The 20,374-nt window shown below is 46.9% G+C and overlaps 10 protein-coding genes across 10 annotated transcripts; 4 read left to right on the plus strand and 6 right to left on the minus strand.

Moving 5' to 3' along the window:
• Nucleotides 1-7: 7 nt before the first annotated feature.
• Nucleotides 8-1,678, minus strand: F4813DRAFT_372976 (putative methyltransferase-domain-containing protein). Its single transcript, XM_049244760.1, has 2 exons — nucleotides 1,358-1,678; nucleotides 8-1,249 (listed from the first exon to the last, which is right to left on the minus strand). The coding sequence occupies exons 1-2, from the start codon at nucleotides 1,607-1,609 to the stop codon at nucleotides 455-457; spliced, it is 1,047 nt and encodes a 348-aa protein (XP_049095806.1). The 5' UTR covers nucleotides 1,610-1,678; the 3' UTR covers nucleotides 8-454.
• A 267-nt stretch (nucleotides 1,679-1,945) lies between these two features.
• On the plus strand, nucleotides 1,946-3,054 carry F4813DRAFT_241301 (putative 40S ribosomal protein S24). Its single transcript, XM_049240023.1, has 3 exons — nucleotides 1,946-2,275; nucleotides 2,409-2,656; nucleotides 2,730-3,054. The coding sequence occupies exons 1-3, from the start codon at nucleotides 2,193-2,195 to the stop codon at nucleotides 2,807-2,809; spliced, it is 411 nt and encodes a 136-aa protein (XP_049095807.1). The 5' UTR covers nucleotides 1,946-2,192; the 3' UTR covers nucleotides 2,810-3,054.
• F4813DRAFT_241312 (uncharacterized protein) lies at nucleotides 3,055-4,433 on the minus strand. Its single transcript, XM_049240024.1, has one exon. It carries the CDS (start codon nucleotides 3,831-3,833, stop codon nucleotides 3,300-3,302), a length of 534 nt encoding a protein of 177 aa, XP_049095808.1. The 5' UTR covers nucleotides 3,834-4,433; the 3' UTR covers nucleotides 3,055-3,299.
• Nucleotides 4,434-5,097: 664 nt separating this feature from the next.
• On the minus strand, nucleotides 5,098-6,685 carry F4813DRAFT_372981 (SGF29 tudor-like domain-containing protein). The gene is made up of 2 exons (XM_049244761.1): nucleotides 6,225-6,685; nucleotides 5,098-6,138 (listed from the first exon to the last, which is right to left on the minus strand). Exons 1-2 carry the CDS (start codon nucleotides 6,418-6,420, stop codon nucleotides 5,351-5,353), a joined length of 984 nt encoding a protein of 327 aa, XP_049095809.1. The 5' UTR covers nucleotides 6,421-6,685; the 3' UTR covers nucleotides 5,098-5,350.
• A 57-nt stretch (nucleotides 6,686-6,742) lies between these two features.
• On the plus strand, nucleotides 6,743-8,687 carry F4813DRAFT_372982 (mannose-6-phosphate isomerase). The gene is made up of 2 exons (XM_049244762.1): nucleotides 6,743-7,266; nucleotides 7,336-8,687. Exons 1-2 carry the CDS (start codon nucleotides 7,117-7,119, stop codon nucleotides 8,551-8,553), a joined length of 1,368 nt encoding a protein of 455 aa, XP_049095810.1. The 5' UTR covers nucleotides 6,743-7,116; the 3' UTR covers nucleotides 8,554-8,687.
• Nucleotides 8,688-9,712: 1,025 nt separating this feature from the next.
• On the plus strand, nucleotides 9,713-10,939 carry F4813DRAFT_241350 (ADP-ribosylation factor 6). Its single transcript, XM_049240025.1, has 3 exons — nucleotides 9,713-10,177; nucleotides 10,359-10,505; nucleotides 10,574-10,939. The coding sequence occupies exons 1-3, from the start codon at nucleotides 9,928-9,930 to the stop codon at nucleotides 10,735-10,737; spliced, it is 561 nt and encodes a 186-aa protein (XP_049095811.1). The 5' UTR covers nucleotides 9,713-9,927; the 3' UTR covers nucleotides 10,738-10,939.
• Nucleotides 10,940-11,644: 705 nt separating this feature from the next.
• Nucleotides 11,645-14,126, minus strand: F4813DRAFT_372986 (meiotic mRNA stability protein kinase SSN3). Its single transcript, XM_049244763.1, has 2 exons — nucleotides 13,483-14,126; nucleotides 11,645-13,404 (listed from the first exon to the last, which is right to left on the minus strand). The coding sequence occupies exons 1-2, from the start codon at nucleotides 13,664-13,666 to the stop codon at nucleotides 12,122-12,124; spliced, it is 1,467 nt and encodes a 488-aa protein (XP_049095812.1). The 5' UTR covers nucleotides 13,667-14,126; the 3' UTR covers nucleotides 11,645-12,121.
• A 1,017-nt stretch (nucleotides 14,127-15,143) lies between these two features.
• Nucleotides 15,144-17,008, minus strand: F4813DRAFT_372989 (actin family). Its single transcript, XM_049244764.1, has 3 exons — nucleotides 16,607-17,008; nucleotides 16,108-16,530; nucleotides 15,144-16,054 (listed from the first exon to the last, which is right to left on the minus strand). Exons 1-3 carry the CDS (start codon nucleotides 16,626-16,628, stop codon nucleotides 15,324-15,326), a joined length of 1,176 nt encoding a protein of 391 aa, XP_049095813.1. The 5' UTR covers nucleotides 16,629-17,008; the 3' UTR covers nucleotides 15,144-15,323.
• Nucleotides 16,855-18,376, plus strand: F4813DRAFT_241373 (Asp/Glu/hydantoin racemase). Its single transcript, XM_049240026.1, has 3 exons — nucleotides 16,855-16,987; nucleotides 17,040-17,489; nucleotides 17,639-18,376. The coding sequence occupies exons 2-3, from the start codon at nucleotides 17,373-17,375 to the stop codon at nucleotides 18,323-18,325; spliced, it is 804 nt and encodes a 267-aa protein (XP_049095814.1). The 5' UTR covers nucleotides 16,855-16,987; nucleotides 17,040-17,372; the 3' UTR covers nucleotides 18,326-18,376.
• F4813DRAFT_241395 (general substrate transporter) lies at nucleotides 18,377-20,276 on the minus strand. Its single transcript, XM_049240027.1, has 3 exons — nucleotides 20,117-20,276; nucleotides 19,946-20,068; nucleotides 18,377-19,879 (listed from the first exon to the last, which is right to left on the minus strand). Exons 1-3 carry the CDS (start codon nucleotides 20,150-20,152, stop codon nucleotides 18,428-18,430), a joined length of 1,611 nt encoding a protein of 536 aa, XP_049095815.1. The 5' UTR covers nucleotides 20,153-20,276; the 3' UTR covers nucleotides 18,377-18,427.
• Nucleotides 20,277-20,374: the final 98 nt, after the last annotated feature.

Raw genomic sequence — 20,374 nt, forward strand, 5'->3', positions numbered from 1 at the left:
TACTATTGGCTTACGCCAGGTGTATTTCACTGGTATATGAAACGGAGAGGGAAAAATGATAGAAGTAAGATATTCCACCAGGGGCCCGTCTGTCAAGCTGTATATTGAATGGCATATTTTCCTAGGACCTGCTTACCTCTGTAGTGTATGACAGTGCTTCATCCCGTGTTATGGTGTTTGTATGACGTTTACGTTGCACACGTGTTACGGACGGAAGCGGGCAGCCTTATCCAGGAGGTTTGGTGTCACTTCCCAAGAGATCACAAGGTGATTTAAAATCTTAATGGAAATGGGCATTGTTGCTGGTACTTGGACGTTTGCACCGATGGTAACTGAAGGTTTTTAATTATCGAAGTCTCACGAGAGTCCTCTTTAGCCCCTTCATCTATGTTGTTATCCTAGAACTCGATATATGTAGTATAATCAGGAAGTGTGGCTATCATAGCGTCGAGTTTCAAGAACTCAATAACTTTTGTATTCTGCATATCTTAATAGGCACTTGGTCGCTGTAAAATGGACCTCGCTGGTCGTGTCTGCATGGAAGCTTAAAGTCAACCTCTTCGACGTTGAAATATCTCCTTTGGCAGACATCAAGGAAGGCTTTGAACGTGTCTTGGTTCCTTTCGGTAGCGGCAATGAGAATTATAACACGTGGAAACATTCCCGTCAATTCTTCTAATGTTCCAACGAGAGCCGGGATGACGCCCTTGTCATAGGCTATATCCGCGCCAAGGACCACATCAATCGGCATGCCGCCGTTCCAGTATTGGTCTTCTGTTCCCACAAGAGCATGGCCCCATTTAATATCCATAGCCCGGATTTGCTTTGAGTCTTGGAGGCCGTTTAAAAAGAAGTTCTCGGGAAGGGTTGCCACAACCTCATCAGAGCCATCTGAGGCAATAGTTAAAGTAGAAGTAAGAAATCTAGCACACAGTACGGATAGGTATCCGGTCCCTGATCCTAACTCTAAAACTCGCTTCCCCCGAATAAGCGACGGGTTTGCGCAGAGAAATTGCCCTAAGTGAAGGGAAGCTTCCCAAGTACGCAAGCCGGTGGTCCCCGAGGCAGAGATGAGATTGCGCGACTCGAGTAGTGTGATCTGAGGTGGAATTTGGGTAACATTATCACGACTATCAAGTAGAGATAGATTGTACGTCACATATGATTTCTGCTGAGCAGCAGTGGTTTCGGAGGGTAATGGGTGTGCTAGAAGACAAGAGAGCGTATTCATCAAGTCGTCTGAAACCCCCTGGGAGATTGGGTTATCAGCCATGGCTATATGGCAAGAGATATGGACTATAGAGGGTATATATAATAGGTACAATAGAATAAATAAATGATATATGGTTTTCCTTACGTGACGATCCCAGTCCTCAATACTCGCTTCGATCCTCGACGTGAGCTCCTTAAGGACTCGTAGCTGGTACCTCCGAGGAGGGGCATAAGCAAGAGCGTCATCGGCAAAGATGCGGCGGTATATAGTGTCTTGAATATCTGCGTCTTGCAGGAGTGCAGGTGGAGGATAGTCAAGATCTTTTTCTAATTGAACGTACTGAGAACAGAAGCGGTTGATGGTATCAGCTTTCAGCTCGTGTTTTTTTGCTGGCATGTTGAAAGAGCCGACAGATTTTTAGTTCTTTGAATAGGGGTCAAATGTTTTACCTAGCCTCCATAGAGTTGAAGTTGGTGATGCGGCGATGCTACGATGCTGGAAATACATTATATGTACCTCGGTACCATACACCGTGTGGCTGAAATGGGAGGTATGGCTGTGCGAGAATTACCTAGGTACTTAGGTACCTACCTAATGGGTCAAAAATACTTTGGTACCTCAAATACCTACATACATGTACCTACCTAATCTTATCAGCCTCGAGATGGCTAATTTTTTAGGGTTTTAACCTCGCGTATGGGTCTTGCCCTGTGCACACTTAAAGCAAAAAAGAAAGCAGAAAGCAGAAAGCGCGGGTCGGGAATATATTCGGACCGGGTCTTAGCCCCAATCACACACAATCAACAATCCAACAATCCAACAATCCACCCACTTTCGGCTAACGAATTTTTGTGAAGGCCTTTCCACCCTGCACACCTCAATTTGAATACTAATCCAGTAGCAACATCAACGCCAACCTTCCCCTTTGGACAGATCGTTTCTTTGACTCTTCCCTTCGATCTGTCATTAGATCGTGAAGATGGCTGACTCCGAGACCCCCGTCACGTTGCGAACTCGCAAGTTCATCCGCAACCCTCTCCTCGGTCGCAAGCAGATGGTCGTGTACGTTGCATCCCGCTTCGATAATAATAAATAAATAAATAATACCGTCTATTGTCTATTCGATGGAAATAGCACGATCGAGGATGAGAGAACTAGTCAAACACGACCGAAACTAACAGAAGCTTTCTCATAGTGACATCCTGCACCCCGGCCGAGCCAACATCTCCAAGGACCAGCTCCGAGACAAGCTATCCACCATGTATAAGGCACAGAAGGACCAGATCTCCGTCTTTGGTCTGCGAACACAATTCGGTGGCGGAAAGACCACTGGATTCGCTCTAGTCTACGATTCCCCCGAGGCTATGAAGAAGTTTGAGCCCCAGTACCGGCTGGTTCGTGTCGGCCTGGCCACTAAGGCTGAGAGAGCGTCAAGACAGCAACGTACGTTTATATATCTGGAGGGCCGATGGAATGAATATACTCGATATTGATAGAAATGCTAACAACTATACAGGCAAGCAACGCAAGAACCGACAGAAGACCCTACGGGGTACCGCCAAGGTCAAGGGCGCCAAGGCGAAGAAGGAGAAATAGACGATGGGCTTCTAGGTGTTCTGGTCTGGTCTTTGCGGGGTGGGATTTGGCTCGGCTTCGGCACTGGCTCTGTGCATTATACGCGAAAATGCATCTCTGCATCCTACATACTAGTTCTCGACGCGGTACTAGTGAACTTTCCTCGAGGCGTGACGGAATGAATTTGATGATTTCCCCCACGATAGCATAAATCAAGGAGTTGTCATGGCAATACCCCCGTTTCTAGCTCATGTTTCTTGTTCATACGTGACATATTCGCACGGGATCGCACGGGATCCGTTGATGGTCATTTGGTAATAATGTCTCTTTACTATCACGGTAACTACTAACTCTATATCGATTCCCGAACGCCTCTGTTTTCCTAGGTATCTAATAATCGCAAAGCGTTCCAGGCTTATCATGATGATACTTCGTAAGTCATTAGGTTAAGAGGTATCTCTGCCCATACCCAAAAGGAAAAAAAAAACATGAAAGGGGCTTCACTTAGATATCAAAGCCCGAGTATCAATCCGCCAGCGACGATACCAGCGACAACGCCAGCACGTAAAGCTACCTGCCCACTACCTTCGCATCGAATCCCGCTCGCTCCGGCGTCTAATATAGGTTCATGCCAGCCGCAGTGCGTTTCTAAAGGAAATGTTACGCAGCTGTAGTATGTAGTCTGTACATACTTGACGCCTATTTCGTGGAAATTAGCCCCTGGTGGGGGTAACTCGGGCGAGGGCGTAATCTCAGGGTCGATTGCGGTCTGAGTTGAAATAGATGTGGACGTAGGCGCAGCGAGTAGTAAAGTAGTACACCTGCTCGTAGCAGCGCCAGCGCTTGTCAGCCGCGGTGTAGGACTTGACGTATTAAGCTGGGCCGAGGGTGTGCTACTTGGTACTATTGTCGTAACTGATGGCATTGTCGCCAACGTTGTCGTTGTCGAAGGCGAACCGAGGCTTGAAGGTATAGCGGTTCGCGGTGTTTTCCGGCTAGCCTCCGCGAAGCTCAGCAGGGCTATTAGAGTAACGATTGCCAGCATCTTGATAAATATGAATCTTCAGAACCGTCTATGCTCCTGCTAAGAGATTCTTGTTTCCACTAATAATAATAAGGGCTTAGTTTCAAAGGGCTTAGTTTCAAGGAATGGGATAGGTGAGATGGATTATATGCGCAGGATGAGAACAATACGCAAGGCTTGAGACCAGCTCAGTGTGTGAATAAAATGCACCTATAAACTAAAAGGTAGAATTAAGAAGAATGAAGAATGAAGAATGCCTATGTAAGAATTCGCTGCAGATCTAAGCAGTTGTTGTAGATATATAAACAAAGAAAGAAAGAACTGCAACGGATTGAATGAAACTAAATGCAGTCCATACTGCCTCGAACTTCTAGAATCATTAACTCGTACATCTACCCGTCATGCCCACCTCCATAATGCAAGTTTAACATGTTGGTGTTAGTCAGAGGCACGCATGCACGTTGACGAAAAATGGCAATGCAGTTAGGTCTGGTAGCTAGCTATTGGACGATGTGTCACTTCAGATCAGATCAAGCCTAAAGGGGATCACTCCGTTTATCCTGCATGTTTTGGAGAAGTTATTTGGCTATCTATCATCTGTAAGAAATAACTTTCCTCCTTGGCAGGGCAGAGAAAAGCTTACAGATGGCGAACACAGCACATCCTTCATCCTCGCGTGTTAGAGGCTGATGGACAAGCCTACAAACGGCTGGCTACTTGGCCATGACGAAGGAAGACCCCCTGACAGGTGGGGGCTTGTCACGGATGTGAACTGCATTGGATGGGATAAAGAGATATGATTGGCGCGTTGTGTTATTGTATATGCAGGGTCAAATAATACCCTTACCTTTCCCCTCCTTCGATAGAAATGCACCCTATTTCTATAAGTGATATCTTAGATCTATAAGCCCTGCATACCTATGTAGCTAACGATTTGGGATCATATCCTTGCCGTCCAACTCATTGGGTCCGACCTTTTTCAGCTCAGGGCTAGCTGTTACTTGGCGGGCTACTGAGTCGTCAGAAAGACACCAGACTATGGGGATCAGTTCAACCTGAATCGCCAAATTCATCCCTTACCCACCTGATGGGTTGGGTGTTATCATGGCCAAGAAGCGTTTCAAGTCTAACAATTTGAGTCATAGATCTGATTGTATGGTGTTGCGACTTACACCTAGTAAGCATGTATCATGACCCTGACAAGTCGAGGTTCAAATCATAAGCATCCGTCTCTTCAGCGGTAATATATTCTTCCAGTATGAGTACATTCTAAAAAGGCAGGGTATACAAAAGGGAATGGTCGTCAGAAGCTTAGGTATTAACTAGTTCAATAATATGTTTGATTATACGATGCCATTTAATCGTCCAAGTAAACATCAAGACAAAATCCGAATTCAACCCGCATACCCCATTCGTAGACTAACTACGAAATCATATAAAAGTTGAATTCCTGAAGAACCAATAACTCCAGATCGTGCCCCATCCGACCAGCCTGGACTCCTAATCTTAATCAATCAATCTAACAAGGCTCGCTCTTCTCAACCCCGATACTCCACAACGTGTCGACGGATGACGGCTTGCATTGTATTGCTGCTCTCCTCGCCCTCAAATTTCAAGTTAACCTTTCCGTCGCCATCCATCCCCATAACCTCGGCTTTATAGAATGTGGTAGTATTGGGATAAAGCGCTAGCACCGTCTTACCCGTCTCTAATGGCGGCAGCACAGTCCCTTCTCTAGGGATAAGGATCATGCTGCTAGCGTAAGTTCGGAAATCTTTTTGATGACCATTCTCGTCCACGTCGGCGTCGAGGACCCTGTACCGCCTCGTCTTTCCGTCGCCGCGCACATCTTGGACGATGCCTAGAATCCAGTCCGTCTGCTCGTTACTTACGGGCTTCGGCTTGAAAGCGACCTCGTCGTCTTTGGCGAATGTCTGCTTGGTACGGATGGAGTTAGAAGAAGGCCCGGCTTGCGGTTCGGCGCTGCCCGCCTTGGCTGCTGGAGTAGAACGATCCCTAGGGGGGACTGAGTCACGGTCACCCTTGTTATTATTATTTATACGGCGTATGGTGGGGTTTGGAGACGGGACGGACGACTCGCCAGATCCGTCAAAGTCATATAGAGAAGAGGCAGCAGCGGCTGACTCCTTAGCCCGCTGGACTCTCGAGGTGTTTACCTCTTGTTGCTCCTCCTTGGCCTTCTGCACGGCACGCAATACCTTGAGCTTTTCGATTGTTTCGACGATGGCCTGACTAGCAATTTCATTGGCCTTTACACCCTTACGGTAGAAGTCATCGAGTGTATTATAGTCTTCTACGGTGAGGACTAATGAGAAGTATCAGATTACTTTGGCTGTGCTTAATGAAACGAAGACTTTGATGGATGGAAGACGGGACGGAAATGGGACTCACCGCCTTTGGTCCTCTTCTCGGCCATGAGCTTCTCCTGGTCGCGAATCTTGTTGACGTTGGAACTGCTGTCATTGAAGGCATTGGTAATAACAGTGCCTTTGTCCTTGATGTCTTTCCACATGGGCAATTCCTCGCCGTGCTCACCGATCTCGCTGTTCCTATTTGGACCTCTTCGCTGATTCCCTCGCGAAGACATCTCGGTGATGTTTTTATCACCTTAGGTACCTAAGGTAGATCTTATGATAAATGGCTAATTATGACGAGAAATGAGCGATAGAGTGATAGAGTGATAGAGTGATGGAGTGCAAGGTACAAGTGCAAATCAAGATCGGATATAATATTTTAATCGCGATGAAAAGTTATAAGAAGCATTAAAATCATTAGAAGTGACCGGATACATTTGTTTCATGGCATGTCCGAGTATAGCCATCTTAACTTTGAATATGAAGAGTAAATGAAGCTGCGCCTCTGTAGACGAACCCCCAATTCCATCCATGGATGTTTAGTTTGTGGCTTGTGGCTTAGGTACATATACATAGGTACATAGAGGTAGGTCAGCCTTTAGGTAGTACATACCGTAACTACATAATCAATCACCTTTGGATGCATATTTTTTCAGGCACTCCCGCCCAATTAGGTACCTATGTAGTACAGGCTTCGCGGGGCAACTCCCCCGCACCTTAAGCTTTTACCTAATGTACATGTGTCAACCGCGTAGCTACCCTTACTTTAGGTAGGTACCTAGGTACCTAAAGTAAGGTACCTCTTACACTACCTCCTAACCTTATAATCATCTCATATTCCAAATCTACGCGAACTCAAGTAATTACCCGTGAACTGCCACCTACTACCTACTACCTATACCGCTTCAAAATTCGAGCCATCATCGACAATGGTGCTACCCGTCCCTCTTATACGACTCCAATGCGGAGTAAACTCCTACGATTGGGGCAAGATTGGATCTGAATCTGCCGCAGCTAAGTTCGCCGCCGCGACACCGTCCGATACCTTGAACATTCAGACAGATAAGCCATACGCTGAGGTGTGTCTTCTATCCGCTGCCAAACCTTGCGCAATCTAATAGCTAACACGGTGGACCTTGCGCCTGTAGCTATGGATGGGGACTCACCCTTCAAACCCATCTAAGGACCTCGAATCCGGCCGAACCTTGCTCGAGCTTGTCGAAGGGAACCAGATGCTCCTCGCCCCGTCCATTAAGGCGAGATATGGTTCCAAATTACCCTTCCTATTCAAGGTGCTCTCCATAAATAAGGCCCTCTCTATCCAAGCCCACCCCAACAAGAAACTTGCCGAGAAATTGCATCAAAAAGACCCTAAGAACTACCCAGACGACAATCACAAACCTGAAATGGCCATTGCGATAACTGATTTTGAGGGTTTGTGTGGATTCCGCCCGCTTGGCGAGATTGCTCACTTTCTATCCTCCGTACCAGCTCTACGACAGCTAGTCGGAGAAGATGCCGCAAAGGCATTTATCGCTACGGTCCGAGGACAGCAGAACGACGATTCATCCGAGTCTACTGCGCAGAACAAGAGAGCCCTCCAATCTGCCTTTGCCGCTCTTATGAAGTCTTCACAAGAAGATGTAGCGTCGGCTGCCAAGCTCCTTGTCTCGGACGCTGAGAGCAGAAGAGGCGAATTTGCAGATGGCGGACTCGAATCTACCAACGGAGCAGTTATGTCCGAGTTGGTGGTTCGACTGAATAAGCAGTTCCCTGATGATATCGGTCTCTTCGTCTTGTTCTTCCTCAATTATGTCAGGCTTTCCCCAGGCGAAGCCCTTTTCCTGAAAGCGGACGATATTCATGCGTATGTGTCGGGTGATATCATCGAGTGTATGGCAGCAAGCGACAATGTCGTGCGAGCTGGATTTACACCCAAGTTTAAGGACGTCCAGACGCTGGTTGATCTATTGACGTACAATTATGCTCCCATCGAGGAGCAGAAGATGTCGCCAACAGAGTACCCTTACGTAGTCCTTAACCGCGCTGCATACAGCTCGGGCTCAAGGGCAACCCTGTACGACCCGCCGATCGAAGAGTTTAGCGTCATCAGGTCGGTACTCAATGGTGAGGGATCCAAGGCAACCTTTGATCCTATCGATGGACCAAGCATTGTTATCTGCACGGGGGGCAAGGGCAAAATAACGGTTGGCCCAAAGACCGAAGAGATTAAGGAAGGGTATGTCTTCTTCGTTGGCGCTACGGCGGAGTTAATTCTAGAATCTCAAGGAGGTCAAGATGACTCGTTTACAACATTTAAGGCCTTTTGCGAAGTTGAAGACCACAGTAATGGGGCACAGCTATAGCTACCTACTTGATTGTTAATATAAGAGGCCGAGTTATTATTGCCAACTCTCATTTCATGCTCGGAGGCCTCTACTTCTCCATTTGTCCCATACCCACACTAGAGATATCCTAAAAGCAATTATTGAGTTTATACATATTACATGCTTCCCAGCTACTTTTTGTGCTTATATTCTTTAGACTTCTGTAAGCTGAATCTTTTATCGGTTGTAAAAACTGACCAGTTTTATTGTCCTATTTCTTAACACTGCCAGCTAAGGCTTATGTTAAAGACGAACCGAACCCCCTTTTGCCAACTCCTAAATATAGATAGCTACCCGGCATGTGCTCCTTTTTGACTTGCTTGCTATTACGAAGTACTTTAGATTTATTGATGTATTAATTATGTATTGTATTAATAGTATAACTACCTCCTATACTGCATTAGCATGCTCCATTAGGTAGTATACCTATGTACATGTACCTAATGCTATATAAGATTGGGCCAAGCTATTGATGTACAAATTCCCCGTACCTTTCCGCGGCTGCGCGATGAGCTCTTGCAGGGGTAACCAGACAGTGTGTATATATATATCCACTAACTACTGTATATCAAATTTCATCTAACCTGATTTGGAAGCTATCGCGCTTTTAGCGTGGCACGCTAGCTTATATAAAGTAACGAGTAACCTCTGATAATGGTATTTATTAGGGTAACTAGTGAGGTTCAGGTAGTGTAAGTTTCCCCCCTTAAAGTAGCGGAAATTGAACCATTTTGATAATGACCTGGACCCTGGCGCATTCTAATGTTTCATTACTCTTCCAATTTGGAAATCGACACGAACAACTATTTTTTTCTTTTCTTGCCAATGCTGTCTTTCTCTTAATTTTCTCATCCTCCACTAAACTCCCTCGTTGTGCATGTGTCAATCTCCAATCTCGGATGTGTAATTTTACCTATTTTTAATCATTCCTCATACGGTAACCTCTACCATCTATGACAACCCTCCCATCGGCATCTTTCACCTCACGGACCCCCCCTCCCCTTCTTTAGGCTCTTCATAGGTCCTTCATCGATAGGCTGAACTGTTACGAAATACTCTCGTGATTCGATCAATTGGATCTCCAAAAGAGTATAGGTAACCAATAGAGACGCGTCGCGCGCTACCAATCACCGTTCTACCTATTGTTCTCCTCCTTTTCCCTTTCGACTCTCACATTAACGAACTCGACAACGTAAAACGCCATCTCAATCCCAGTCGAGCGCGCCAAACGCAAATCGATTCTCCATACGGCTTCACACTCCCGCAAACAAGGCGACATATATATTATCGATAGTACTTGTTCTCTTCACTAGGATTGAACTGATATCTTGACCGCGATCGATAATACTCGAGATGGGGGGCCAACTTTCTAAGATGATGGGTAAGATCTTCGGATCTAAAGAGATGAGATTGTTGATGTTGGGGCTCGATGCTGCTGGAAAAACGACAATATTATACAAGCTCAAGTTGGGCCAGGACGTTACTACTATCCCTACCGTCGGCTTCAATGTCGAGACGGTCACGTACAAGAACGTCAAATTCAACGTCTGGGATGTTGGTGGTCAAGACAAGATCCGTCCCTTATGGAGACATTACTTCAGCGGTAAGTGATTTGTCAACTGTGAATTAGGGTCGTGTTTTGGATCTGGAATTCTCTCAGTATTCCTAGTATTATTTTAGTCCGCAAGGGCCACCGTGAAGGTTCCTTGCAGATGGTTTCGTAGATAATCGCGGATACAAACGTGATAATTCGAGCACATGCTAACGGTGCAATGCACGGATAGGAACCCAAGGTCTAATCTTCGTAATTGACTCTGCCGATCGCACGCGGATGGAAGAGGCGAGACAAGAATTACATCGCATTATCAACGACAGGGAGATGAAGGATAGCTTGCTGCTGGTATTCGCAAACAAGCAAGATATCAAAGATGGTGAGTAACTACCAATTCCCGTCTCACTCCCTAGACATTGGAGAAGAGTCTGCTAAGTGTTCCTACAGCAATGAAACCACAAGAAGTAACCGAGGCACTCCAGCTGTCCAAGCTTAAGGATAAGATCTGGTACGTAGTGCCTAGTTGTGCCACGACGGGCGAGGGTCTGCTCGAGGGGTTGGCGTGGCTGTCAAACAACGTCAAGGCGCCCCCTGCGCCGGCCAAGAAGTAGGGCTTCTAGTTCTAGTTCACTGTTCCTTTGATACCCTTGATTTTCTTTGATTTAGAACGACCACCTCCCTACAACTTGGCCAGAGATGGACATGACGAGCGAGCTCCAATGGTCTTATACGGCTCTAATAACTCGATGAAATTGGTTCGGGCTAGGATGTTTTTGGCGCGGTACAATGAAGATGCCTCGTATAGTTCAGGGTCTAGTGTGTGAATTCAGTTTTGGCCCTTTGGAATGCGATCCCAGCTCAAGTGTAGTCGAGTGAGAAGCATTTTTCTTACCGTGCCGTATATATATACAGCTCCGTCTGCAGTTCCAGTCAGTTGCGAGTGAGTGCGGGGGAGGAATGGAAAGAGGCGAGACCAAGCCCGTGCTGCGACAGGCCGTCATAACCCCTACTTTGTATGAAGCTCGAGTATGCAATGGTAAATACACACCGGAGCCGGACAAAGTGGATAATATATATATACCCAATCCCCTCGGCGTTGGAAGCACTTAGAGCGGCCCCTTTTCTGTCACCAAAATTTTTGGTTCTTTTAGTCTATCAATCATGTCACGAATCCATCCGTCACACATCAGAGTCTTTTCACGATACGAACAGGGGCGGTATACTAGGCGAACGCAGTCTAAAGGGATAGAGAGCAGAGTAAAGGAAAGGACAGGGGTATCCGCATCATCCCGCGTTAGTTAATTTGTAAAGGGCAGTAGGGGGGTTGGTGCTACTTGTGTCTTGTCGTATAGTAATATTGTAATACTGGCAGTTTCTGTTCCTAACTGTTTGAGGAGCGGACGGGGTTGTCTATTACTTTCGCTTCAGAATCGAGCAATGAAAATATATTAGATTGACAAAACCCGTGTTAATCACTCAAGTGTATTAAGATTTTGCAGCCCAGGTCGTTTTGCTAAGATGGAATGTAGATTGATCTACTTGTATTCACCTATATCAACTACGAGGGTGGGCAGTCTGCGGACAAGCAATATATACGGCATATCGAATAGCAGAATCTCAATTGTTTTCATATTCCATCCTTGAAACATTTATACGTAACCTGTCTGATGATGTACGCCAATACCAATGTTAGTGCAGTTCCTAGTCCCAACCAGGACCACCGTTACTCCGTCATGTTTGAGACTAAACTCCAAGTTGCCCCTCCGTAAATGGCAAATTAATACAAGTAGCCTGTGGTATGGACATGTCATCCGACCTGGACCTTCATCGGCTCACTTATCGGCTCTTGAACCGGACAGAACAATGGACCTGACTCCTCTCCTGAGCAACACCATGCCCCGGCTAAGCTGGCCTAGCTGTTTTAGCCAACCTAGCCTATTTGGTTTCTCTGAGTTTCTGGATATACTCAACCTTCTACTGAGCTTTCTAAGCCTCCTAAGCCTCCTTTACCCTTTTTACGGGCCTAACGATACTATCGTCCGGTAAACCCGAGCGCTTAGTGCCAGGTAGGCTGGCGGTGCGGATATCATTATCGTCCTGGCTAACGCGACGTTGCGGGTACGCCACCTTGAGACCCTCGAAGCAGCCTGCCGTCACGCTGATGCCACCGCCCGACGACGTTGCTTGGAAGAACGGGTGCTGTAGTGCCTGTGCTGCTGTAAGCCGCCGCTCAGGGTCGTACTCTAGTAGACCCGAAAGCAGTTTGTAGCCCTCAACCCCGAGGGCCGCGAGGCTGCCGTTGGAATTAGGGGATGAGGTTGATGAGTGTGCACCGATGGTACTGTAGTACCATTTCTCGAGGTGACTCGTCGATGCTGATGATTTGCTGTGATGGTGATGATGGTGGTGATGACCCGGATGTAGCATAGGCGGCTGTAACATGCTCAAGTTGTTGTACTCAGGCATACTCGATAGGTAGGGCCAGCGCTCCTTAGTAGGCATACCCATAATGTCAACAATTTTCTGCATCTGGTTACGTTGGAAAGGCACCGTTTTTTTATCCATCTTAGCTTCCTCCCCTTTGAAGATAGGTCGCAACGATAGCAACTCAGCGAAAATACAACCAACCGCCCACATGTCTATCGCCGGGGTGTAGTGTCGACTACCTAGTAGCAATTCAGGAGCACGATACCATATCGTCACGACTACCTTATCGCCGCTCCATAGAGAATGTAGTGGTTTATGAAATAGTCGGGCCAGCCCTAAATCGCCAATTTTGACTTGCCCGCTTGAGGTTACCATGATGTTGGCAGGCTTAAGGTCTCGATGGAGAACCCAGTTGCTGTGTAGATATTGGCACCCATTCAGCAGCTGGAACATGATGCTTTTCACCGTGGAGGGAGGAATGCTATGGCGCGGTTGCTGGGTATGGTGGTGGATGATCTGTAAGAGATCATGCTCGGCATATTCGAACACCATAAATATACACTTATCCTCTAATATGATCTCCACTAGGCGGATAACGTTCTCGTGGCTAAGCTCTGAACAAAGCGCCATCTCGCGCACGGCTGATTGTGATATGCCCGAATACTGTATCTGCTCCCCTTCCTTGTCGGGTTTGAACTTCTTGATAGCAAACTCGCCCGGCTGACCTTGCCGGCTGACGGCCTTGTACACCCGGCCATAGGTTCCACTACTGATGAAGCCGATGACTTTATACTTGTCGACAACTTTGACTTTAGACTGATAACCCACATTGCCGCCTCTATCGATAGGGTCTATATACGGATTAGCTAATTGCTAACTTTATAAGGGTTTCCATGATAGAGAGAAAATGAATAAAGTGACTGTAATACATTGACTACGAAACAGTGAAGTATGTGGTTGAAAAGCGGTCATTAAAGGATGCATCGGTCTAGGCTCTATAGATTCGGTAAGAGGAAAGCCCACGTTTGTAGGGCCGTGGGACACTTTATTGTCCTCCTGTGGTTGTGTTCGACGGTACGATAGAGGATTGCCAAAGCCTTTCCCAAGTACCATGATACACAGTACTTCTCTAGATGGAAGGAAAAAGGAGAGAAAGGGGCGGAGAGAAACAAAATAAGAATCAAGACCAAAGTAAGAGCTATAAAGACAGAAATTTAATAGGGGGAGATTGTCAGCGGCGCAACATTTTGCCAAGGTCGAATACAGTCCGAAGGCCACCAATTAAGGGGCGACTTAGATGTTGTGAGATTTTATAACCGAAAGGAGCAAGTAGAAAATGGTGGACGAATGCGAACAAGCGGTCGATATACGAAAAGTAACCAAACAGAAAAAGACACAATTAACAAGAAGATATTTGTTGAGCTGCATACCTTCGAAAACGGCCTGTACGCTTCTTTTAAGGGTTTGGTTTCTTGCAGAAGTTGACGCTGGACCTGACGCCGCACCCGAAGAGGGATTGGTGAGACTCATGGTTTATCTGTAGTGCTATAGTGCTGTGCTGTGCTGTGCTGTGGTGTCGTGGTACTATGATGCTTGTACTCGTGTGTTGGATGGATCAGATCCCGATCAGACCAGATCTAGATTTGGACTCAGATATGGACTCAGATACAGATACGGCAATACAGATTTAGACAGGAAACTGATCAGGCGCGCACCCAGCGGGTCTTCCGGCAGCGTCGGGTGAGATGAGACAGGTCTTTCTTTGCTCATCCACTACGTATTGGCTCACTCAGCCGTGGATTATCTTCTATGTATGCGCTTGAGCGCCCGTGCGTCTCTGCGTGTCTCTTTTCGGCCACGAGATATCCTCGTATTGGTTGGGACTCCAAAATTTCAAAGGAGTCGGGCGTCTCGGATATCGATAGGATTCTGACTGAAAATAATGGAGATGATGAGGATGATGGGGCGTCACATACGTTTCCGTCAGGTAGCCGTTTGTTGTAATTGTTTTGAATGTTACCGTAATTCATTAATGATCAATAATCCACATGACTAAAAGCTAATGTCGAACGAGACGGGAATCCGAGCGGATTAAAACCAAGTCAATAAAGAATATGATAGAAGGAAATACGCAGCTATCTCTTATGAATAAATTATAAATGCACTGAATGTTGGAAAATATGCGGAGTTAAAAAACGATCATGATAGCTGGGAAGGTGACGCTTTCCGTTATTTCATGGTAGGTAGCTTCTTACTAGGTTAGGTAGGTAGGTTAGCTGTTTCCGTCCGTGAACTTTAGGTAGCCGGAGGTTAAAGACTACCTAGGTACCTACTAGTTTGACCCCGGATGATGAATGTGGCTAGTGCTATCGTGGCGCAGTCACTCCTGGTATCCAATAGGTGCATGTAGGTACCTACAACACCAACCTTCTAGGTACCTACCTATATTTTAGGTATAGCATATATAGATCTATGGATATGTATGTGTACCTACCTGCCTTAGGTTAGGTATGTTCAGGTTGTTATAGCTTATTATCGGGAATAGTACTTGCACAAATACCTAGGTATACTTGCGTACACTAGACCCTATGCTCACTCCAGAAGGCTGTGTCTATTGGAATTGCATTGTATGAAATAAATAAGATCAAATGTCGCCTTAGGCTAATTCACTTAAGGTCATTTTAAGTCATTTTGCTACAACTTTATAAACTCCACGGGCATGGTACTCTGAACTCCTTCTCGACTGCTAGTTAAATGGACTTGCCCGGGTCTATCGAGGCCCTAGCTTCTCCAGAATCCTCGGCCCTTGCTCAGCCCATTCTTGTTGCGTGATCCACATACTCTCTTTGTCGGCCATGATGTTGGCCAACACTGCTCCGCCCAAGAAAACCATATGCCGACGGCGAGGAGGGTCCTCTATCCTCACCTTGAACTTATTCAGTCTTTCAGAATTGCCACCAAGTACACGCGTGAGCCATAATTGCTTCAGCTCCTTCTCCAACCGTGACGGGAGACCTGGATACATGCTGCTGCCACCAGACAAGACGATCGCTTTGAAAAGAGAAGAGCGCACATCAACATCGGCAGCCTGGATGGTGTTGAATAGGAACTCGGCGATACCCGGCTGTTCACAATCTACCAAGTGAGGCTGGAACAGACACTCGGGAGCTTCAAACCGCTCACTACCTACTCGGATTACTCGCCCGTCAGGTAATGTGTAGCTCTCCACCAGCACCGTTGTATCCTCGCTAAGACGCTTATCTAATTCTAGATCGTATGAAACATAGCACAGCTTCTCTTTAATTTGACGCACAGTCTCGAAGTCGGCCGTTCGGTTGAGCGCATACCCTCGTCGTAGAAGCAGGGCGATGAGATTGCGTGTTACGTCTCGCCCGGCCACGTCAAGTCTCCGAGTGAGATGATTGAGCACGACTGACTCGTAAACGGGGACGATATGTGTAACTCCGTCGCCAGAATCGACGACGACACCGGAGCTCAGACCTAGCTTATGTTAAGTCGAAACTTTCCAGATACTTGGGAGGCTAAGTATTTACCTTGAGCATACAAGGCTAGCACGGCTTGGATGGCTACGTAGACGCCCCCGAAACCGTAGCGCTCGAACATGACCTCGCACATCTGTTCCCGGTTCTTCAGGGGGTTCATAGGGGGTTCGGTAAGCAAGATCTTGCGTCCTTTGGGATCAATCTTCATCTTCTCGTAGAATGTGTAATCCCAGAGGTGCTGCATATCGTCCCATTTCTTCACAATACCGTTCTCCATGGGATAGGAGACTTGGAGCATGGTTCGTGCAGCCGCCGCCTCGTCACCGCACATGATATCCTTGAGGACAAAATCATTGTCACTGTTCTTCTCCTCCGTTCGTAGGATGGGTCGGCCGATAATAGAGGGATATTGGAATTCGGGAAAGTTTTGTGCGGCGTATCCGACCTTTAGGAAACCGGTACCTCCATCGAGAACTATTGTAGTATGTTAGGCATAGGGGTAGCTCGAGCTAACTTGGTGTAGCAGACAGAAAGCAATAATGTTACTAACCGATGGGAGGAGGAGCTGCCATGTTTTCGACAAAACCTTTCGGCAACGTCTAGAACGAACGAAGATATAGAAATAAAATAACGTTAAGCCGTGCTCGCCAGCTGTGGGCGAGGCTGCTTGCAGCTTCGGTGGGTGGGGTTTAGTTTTGGAGGTTAGGCGTTCGTCAGTTGATGTTAAGTACCAGGTTACCTTTCATTTAACGGGCGTGAACCTTGCGAAACCCAAGTTCCATCTGAGGCTGAGGCCGAGACGGTCTGACGTTGGCCATGTGGCTGAGGAATCTCCAAACCCCATAATTTGAGCTAAGCTCATTATGTAAAAGTATGAAGTACCTAGGTACCTAAAGCTACATACGAAGATGTAACCTGGTACATGTACATAGTTAGTTACCCGGAATTACATATATACATGTACTAAAGTCAGCTCTTGTCAGGTGATACCCCTCACTTACAACCGTCGCCCCGCAGAAGATGAGCCACGAGTCAATCTAGCTGTAGAATCCATATATGGTAACCTAGTGGTATAAATGAATGCCTAGGTAGCCTTAGGTTGCGTCTAATGTGCGAGCGGATATGAGAATATAAAATTGTATTAACAGGTAGATACATATGTAGGTAAGTTCCATGGTAATAGTTAAATAAGCTTTAACTAGGTAGGTAGCTAGATTAGCTTACATTGGAGATTTTCTTTATCAAAAACTACCCTACCTTGGTATGAAATTTATTCAACTATTTCTTCCCTGAGAACGAAACCAAAACCAACAACTATGGGCACCCAACTTGTTCGAGGGAAAACGACCAAGATCTTGGTCTTAAATCCCAACTCCTCTAAGGTTATGACTGACGGCATGAACGTCGTCATTGGCTCTATAGATTTACCATACGTGCGTTAACACATGACCCGATCACCTCTCTAGACCTCCTATGACCTCCTATGATTCACCTTACTCTCTTATCCCTCGAACTTTGCAAGACCACCGAGAAATGGATAACAAGGTCTAAAACCTAAAACTCACCTTAACATTATCTGCAGTCAACCGAAATTCACACATACACAGGCCCCGAGGGCGCGCCCGCAAGTATCAACGACGGGAAGGACCTCGAAGAGAGCACTGCAGCTGTGCTCAAGGACTTAGAGACCTCTTATCATAACGGTGTGGATTACGACGGGGTCGTGATCGCGTGCTATAGCGTACATCCGCTCGTACCAGCCATGCAGCATGACCATACAAAATACCCCAACGTCGTCACTGGAATTTTCGAGGCTAGTATACTAGCAGCCTTATCGGTGCTCGCATACGGCGAGGCATGGGGTATCATCACTACAGGAAAGTTCTGGGAGGAGCACTTAGCTACGGGTGTGGATAATTTCCTCGGTGCAGAGACAAGAAGTCCTGGTACCGAAAATTCAAAGTTTGCCGGAGTTGAATCTACCGGCCTGAATGCCTCTGATTTCCACCACGGCATTGACCCCGCCATCGTGAGGCGGAAGCTCAAAGAAGCAACTAAGAGACTTCTTTCTAAGGGCCGCGTTCGTTGCATTGTTATGGGCTGCGCGGGAATGGCCGGGTTGGAGGACATCATCCGAGAGGCTGCCAAGGAAGAAATGGGAGAAGGATTTGCCCACTCTCAACTACATGTTGTAGACGGCGTCAGAGCTGCCATAATGCAACTTGAGCATACCATCAAATATCAAAGGCTTCTGCCCGGAAAGCCATAATTTAAATAGAAAAATCGATTTGCCAATTTCATCATGTAACTGCTATATGTTTGTTTATGTAGGTAGGTAGGCAGGTATATAAATCAGAACCCGTAGCCCATCTTAATCGAGCCGCTGTGTTCGGCCCCAAACTTCGTCCGCATCCCTCTTTCCCTTAGTCTCTGGTACGCGCGAAAGCACAAATAACCCACATAGGACGGCTAATGCGGTAAATATGAAGTAGACCCAGCCGGCACCTCCAAGTCGCTCGTTCAGAGCAACATTAATAATCGGGAAGAACTGGGCCACTAAGAACGTAGCAATATAATTTGCACCCAGACAACAGGACTGGGTCGCACCGACTGCTTCTTGCCCAACTAGCTCAGAGGCAAGAATGAACGGTACCGGTCCGAGTCCAACAGCAAAAAAGGCTACGAAGAAAAGAACCGTAATTGCTGAGAGGATCTTAGTCTCGAATAAGATAGACAAGGCCAGTACGAGCGCGCTCGCACCCTGTCCGAAAATCGAAAGGAGGAGACAGGTTTTCCTTCCGAACTTATCTGGCAACGGCGAACACGCAACGGTCGTGATAAGATTGATGGCTGATATTATGATCGTCAACAATGCCGAGTTAATCGGCAGGAGATCTCGGAGAAGCGACACCGAATACATGATGATGGAATTGATACCGCATAATTGTTGTGCGCACATGACACCGACGGCTGCAATAAGGGCGGGACGGTATAAAGGGTCTTTTACTACCTCCACGAAGCCGAGAGTCCCATTATTCTTAAGGCTGGCTTTGCTCGAGGTCGATCCTTTCCTAGGGCCGCTAGAAGGATCGTTGAGAAGTCCCTCTTCCTCTGGGATCACTGCAGAATCCCCCCACGTAGAAGTCTCCTCCCCGATATCGTAATGTCGTCCTCGGATCCTTTGTAATATACGTCTCGCCTGAGCAACACTCTCATTTGCCGCCAGCCAAACTGGGCTTTCCGGGATTAGTAACAAGCCAAAGCCCTGGACAGCGGCGATAAGGATACCGGCGCCCAGTATCCATCGCCATGCAGAGCCATAGCTTAAGAAATATCCCATAGTTTGTGTAACCAGTATACCAACATTGATGCTGACCTGTGTCATGGCGCCGAACGTACCACGTTCGCGGGGAGGTGCTACCTCGCTGATGTAAATGGGCACGATGACAGTGGCGGCGCCGGCACCGACACCCGAGAAGATACGGCCAACGGCTAGCGTAGCAATAGAACTCCCGAGAGTCTCGATAATAGAGCCGACAATATAAAATAAGCTGGTCAGCCTCATGGCCACAAGGCGACCCTTAGCGGAGGCGATGGGTCCACTCCCGAGAGCACCGGCCAGACCGCCGAGCGTAAACATACTCGATACAACGGCGAACTGAGCATCGTCCATAGGTACGCAATCGGGTAGTGCAGAGGAAGCAGTCGCTTGATCATTGTTCGGGGACGACGACGACATGAGGGATAGGGCGGCGGAGAATCGCGATACGGGCTGCTGCCTGACCCGACAGGAGATGACATCTTGAGGTGCATTAAGTTCGGCCTAGAAAGTGGTAGGATATGAGGTTAGATTAGTGATAAAAGAAAACAACCAGGTGATGAGACTTACAAGATGAAAACCGAACTGCAACGGGCCGAGGGTGCTAATGACGACTAAGAGGATAAGATATGGCGAGACATCTCTGATGCACTGTCGTAGCCCGGAGGACGACGCCATTTCTGATATTGAAACCTATTCTAATTCAATAGCTAAACTAGATAGAATCATAGATTAACTAACTAGAATAGATAATAGGTAGTTATTGGAATGAAACATAGAATCGAGGAGGAAATTCTCAATTGATTCATGTTAGAATATAAAATGCCAACCACATGATCCTGCAAGTTTATGACAGGTTTATGTATTGTATTACATGCGCAGCTCCAGGTGCAGCTTCAGGTGCAGCTTCATTAAATGTTTAGGCATGTGGATGTGCCTACCTTTTATGTAGGTACGGAGACAGCAGATAAAGGTACATAGATACATGTAGATACACGT

This window comes from Daldinia decipiens (genome assembly GCF_022478715.1).
Source record: "Daldinia decipiens strain CBS 113046 unplaced genomic scaffold F4813scaffold_42, whole genome shotgun sequence".
Taxonomy (NCBI): Eukaryota; Fungi; Ascomycota; class Sordariomycetes; order Xylariales; family Hypoxylaceae; genus Daldinia; species Daldinia decipiens.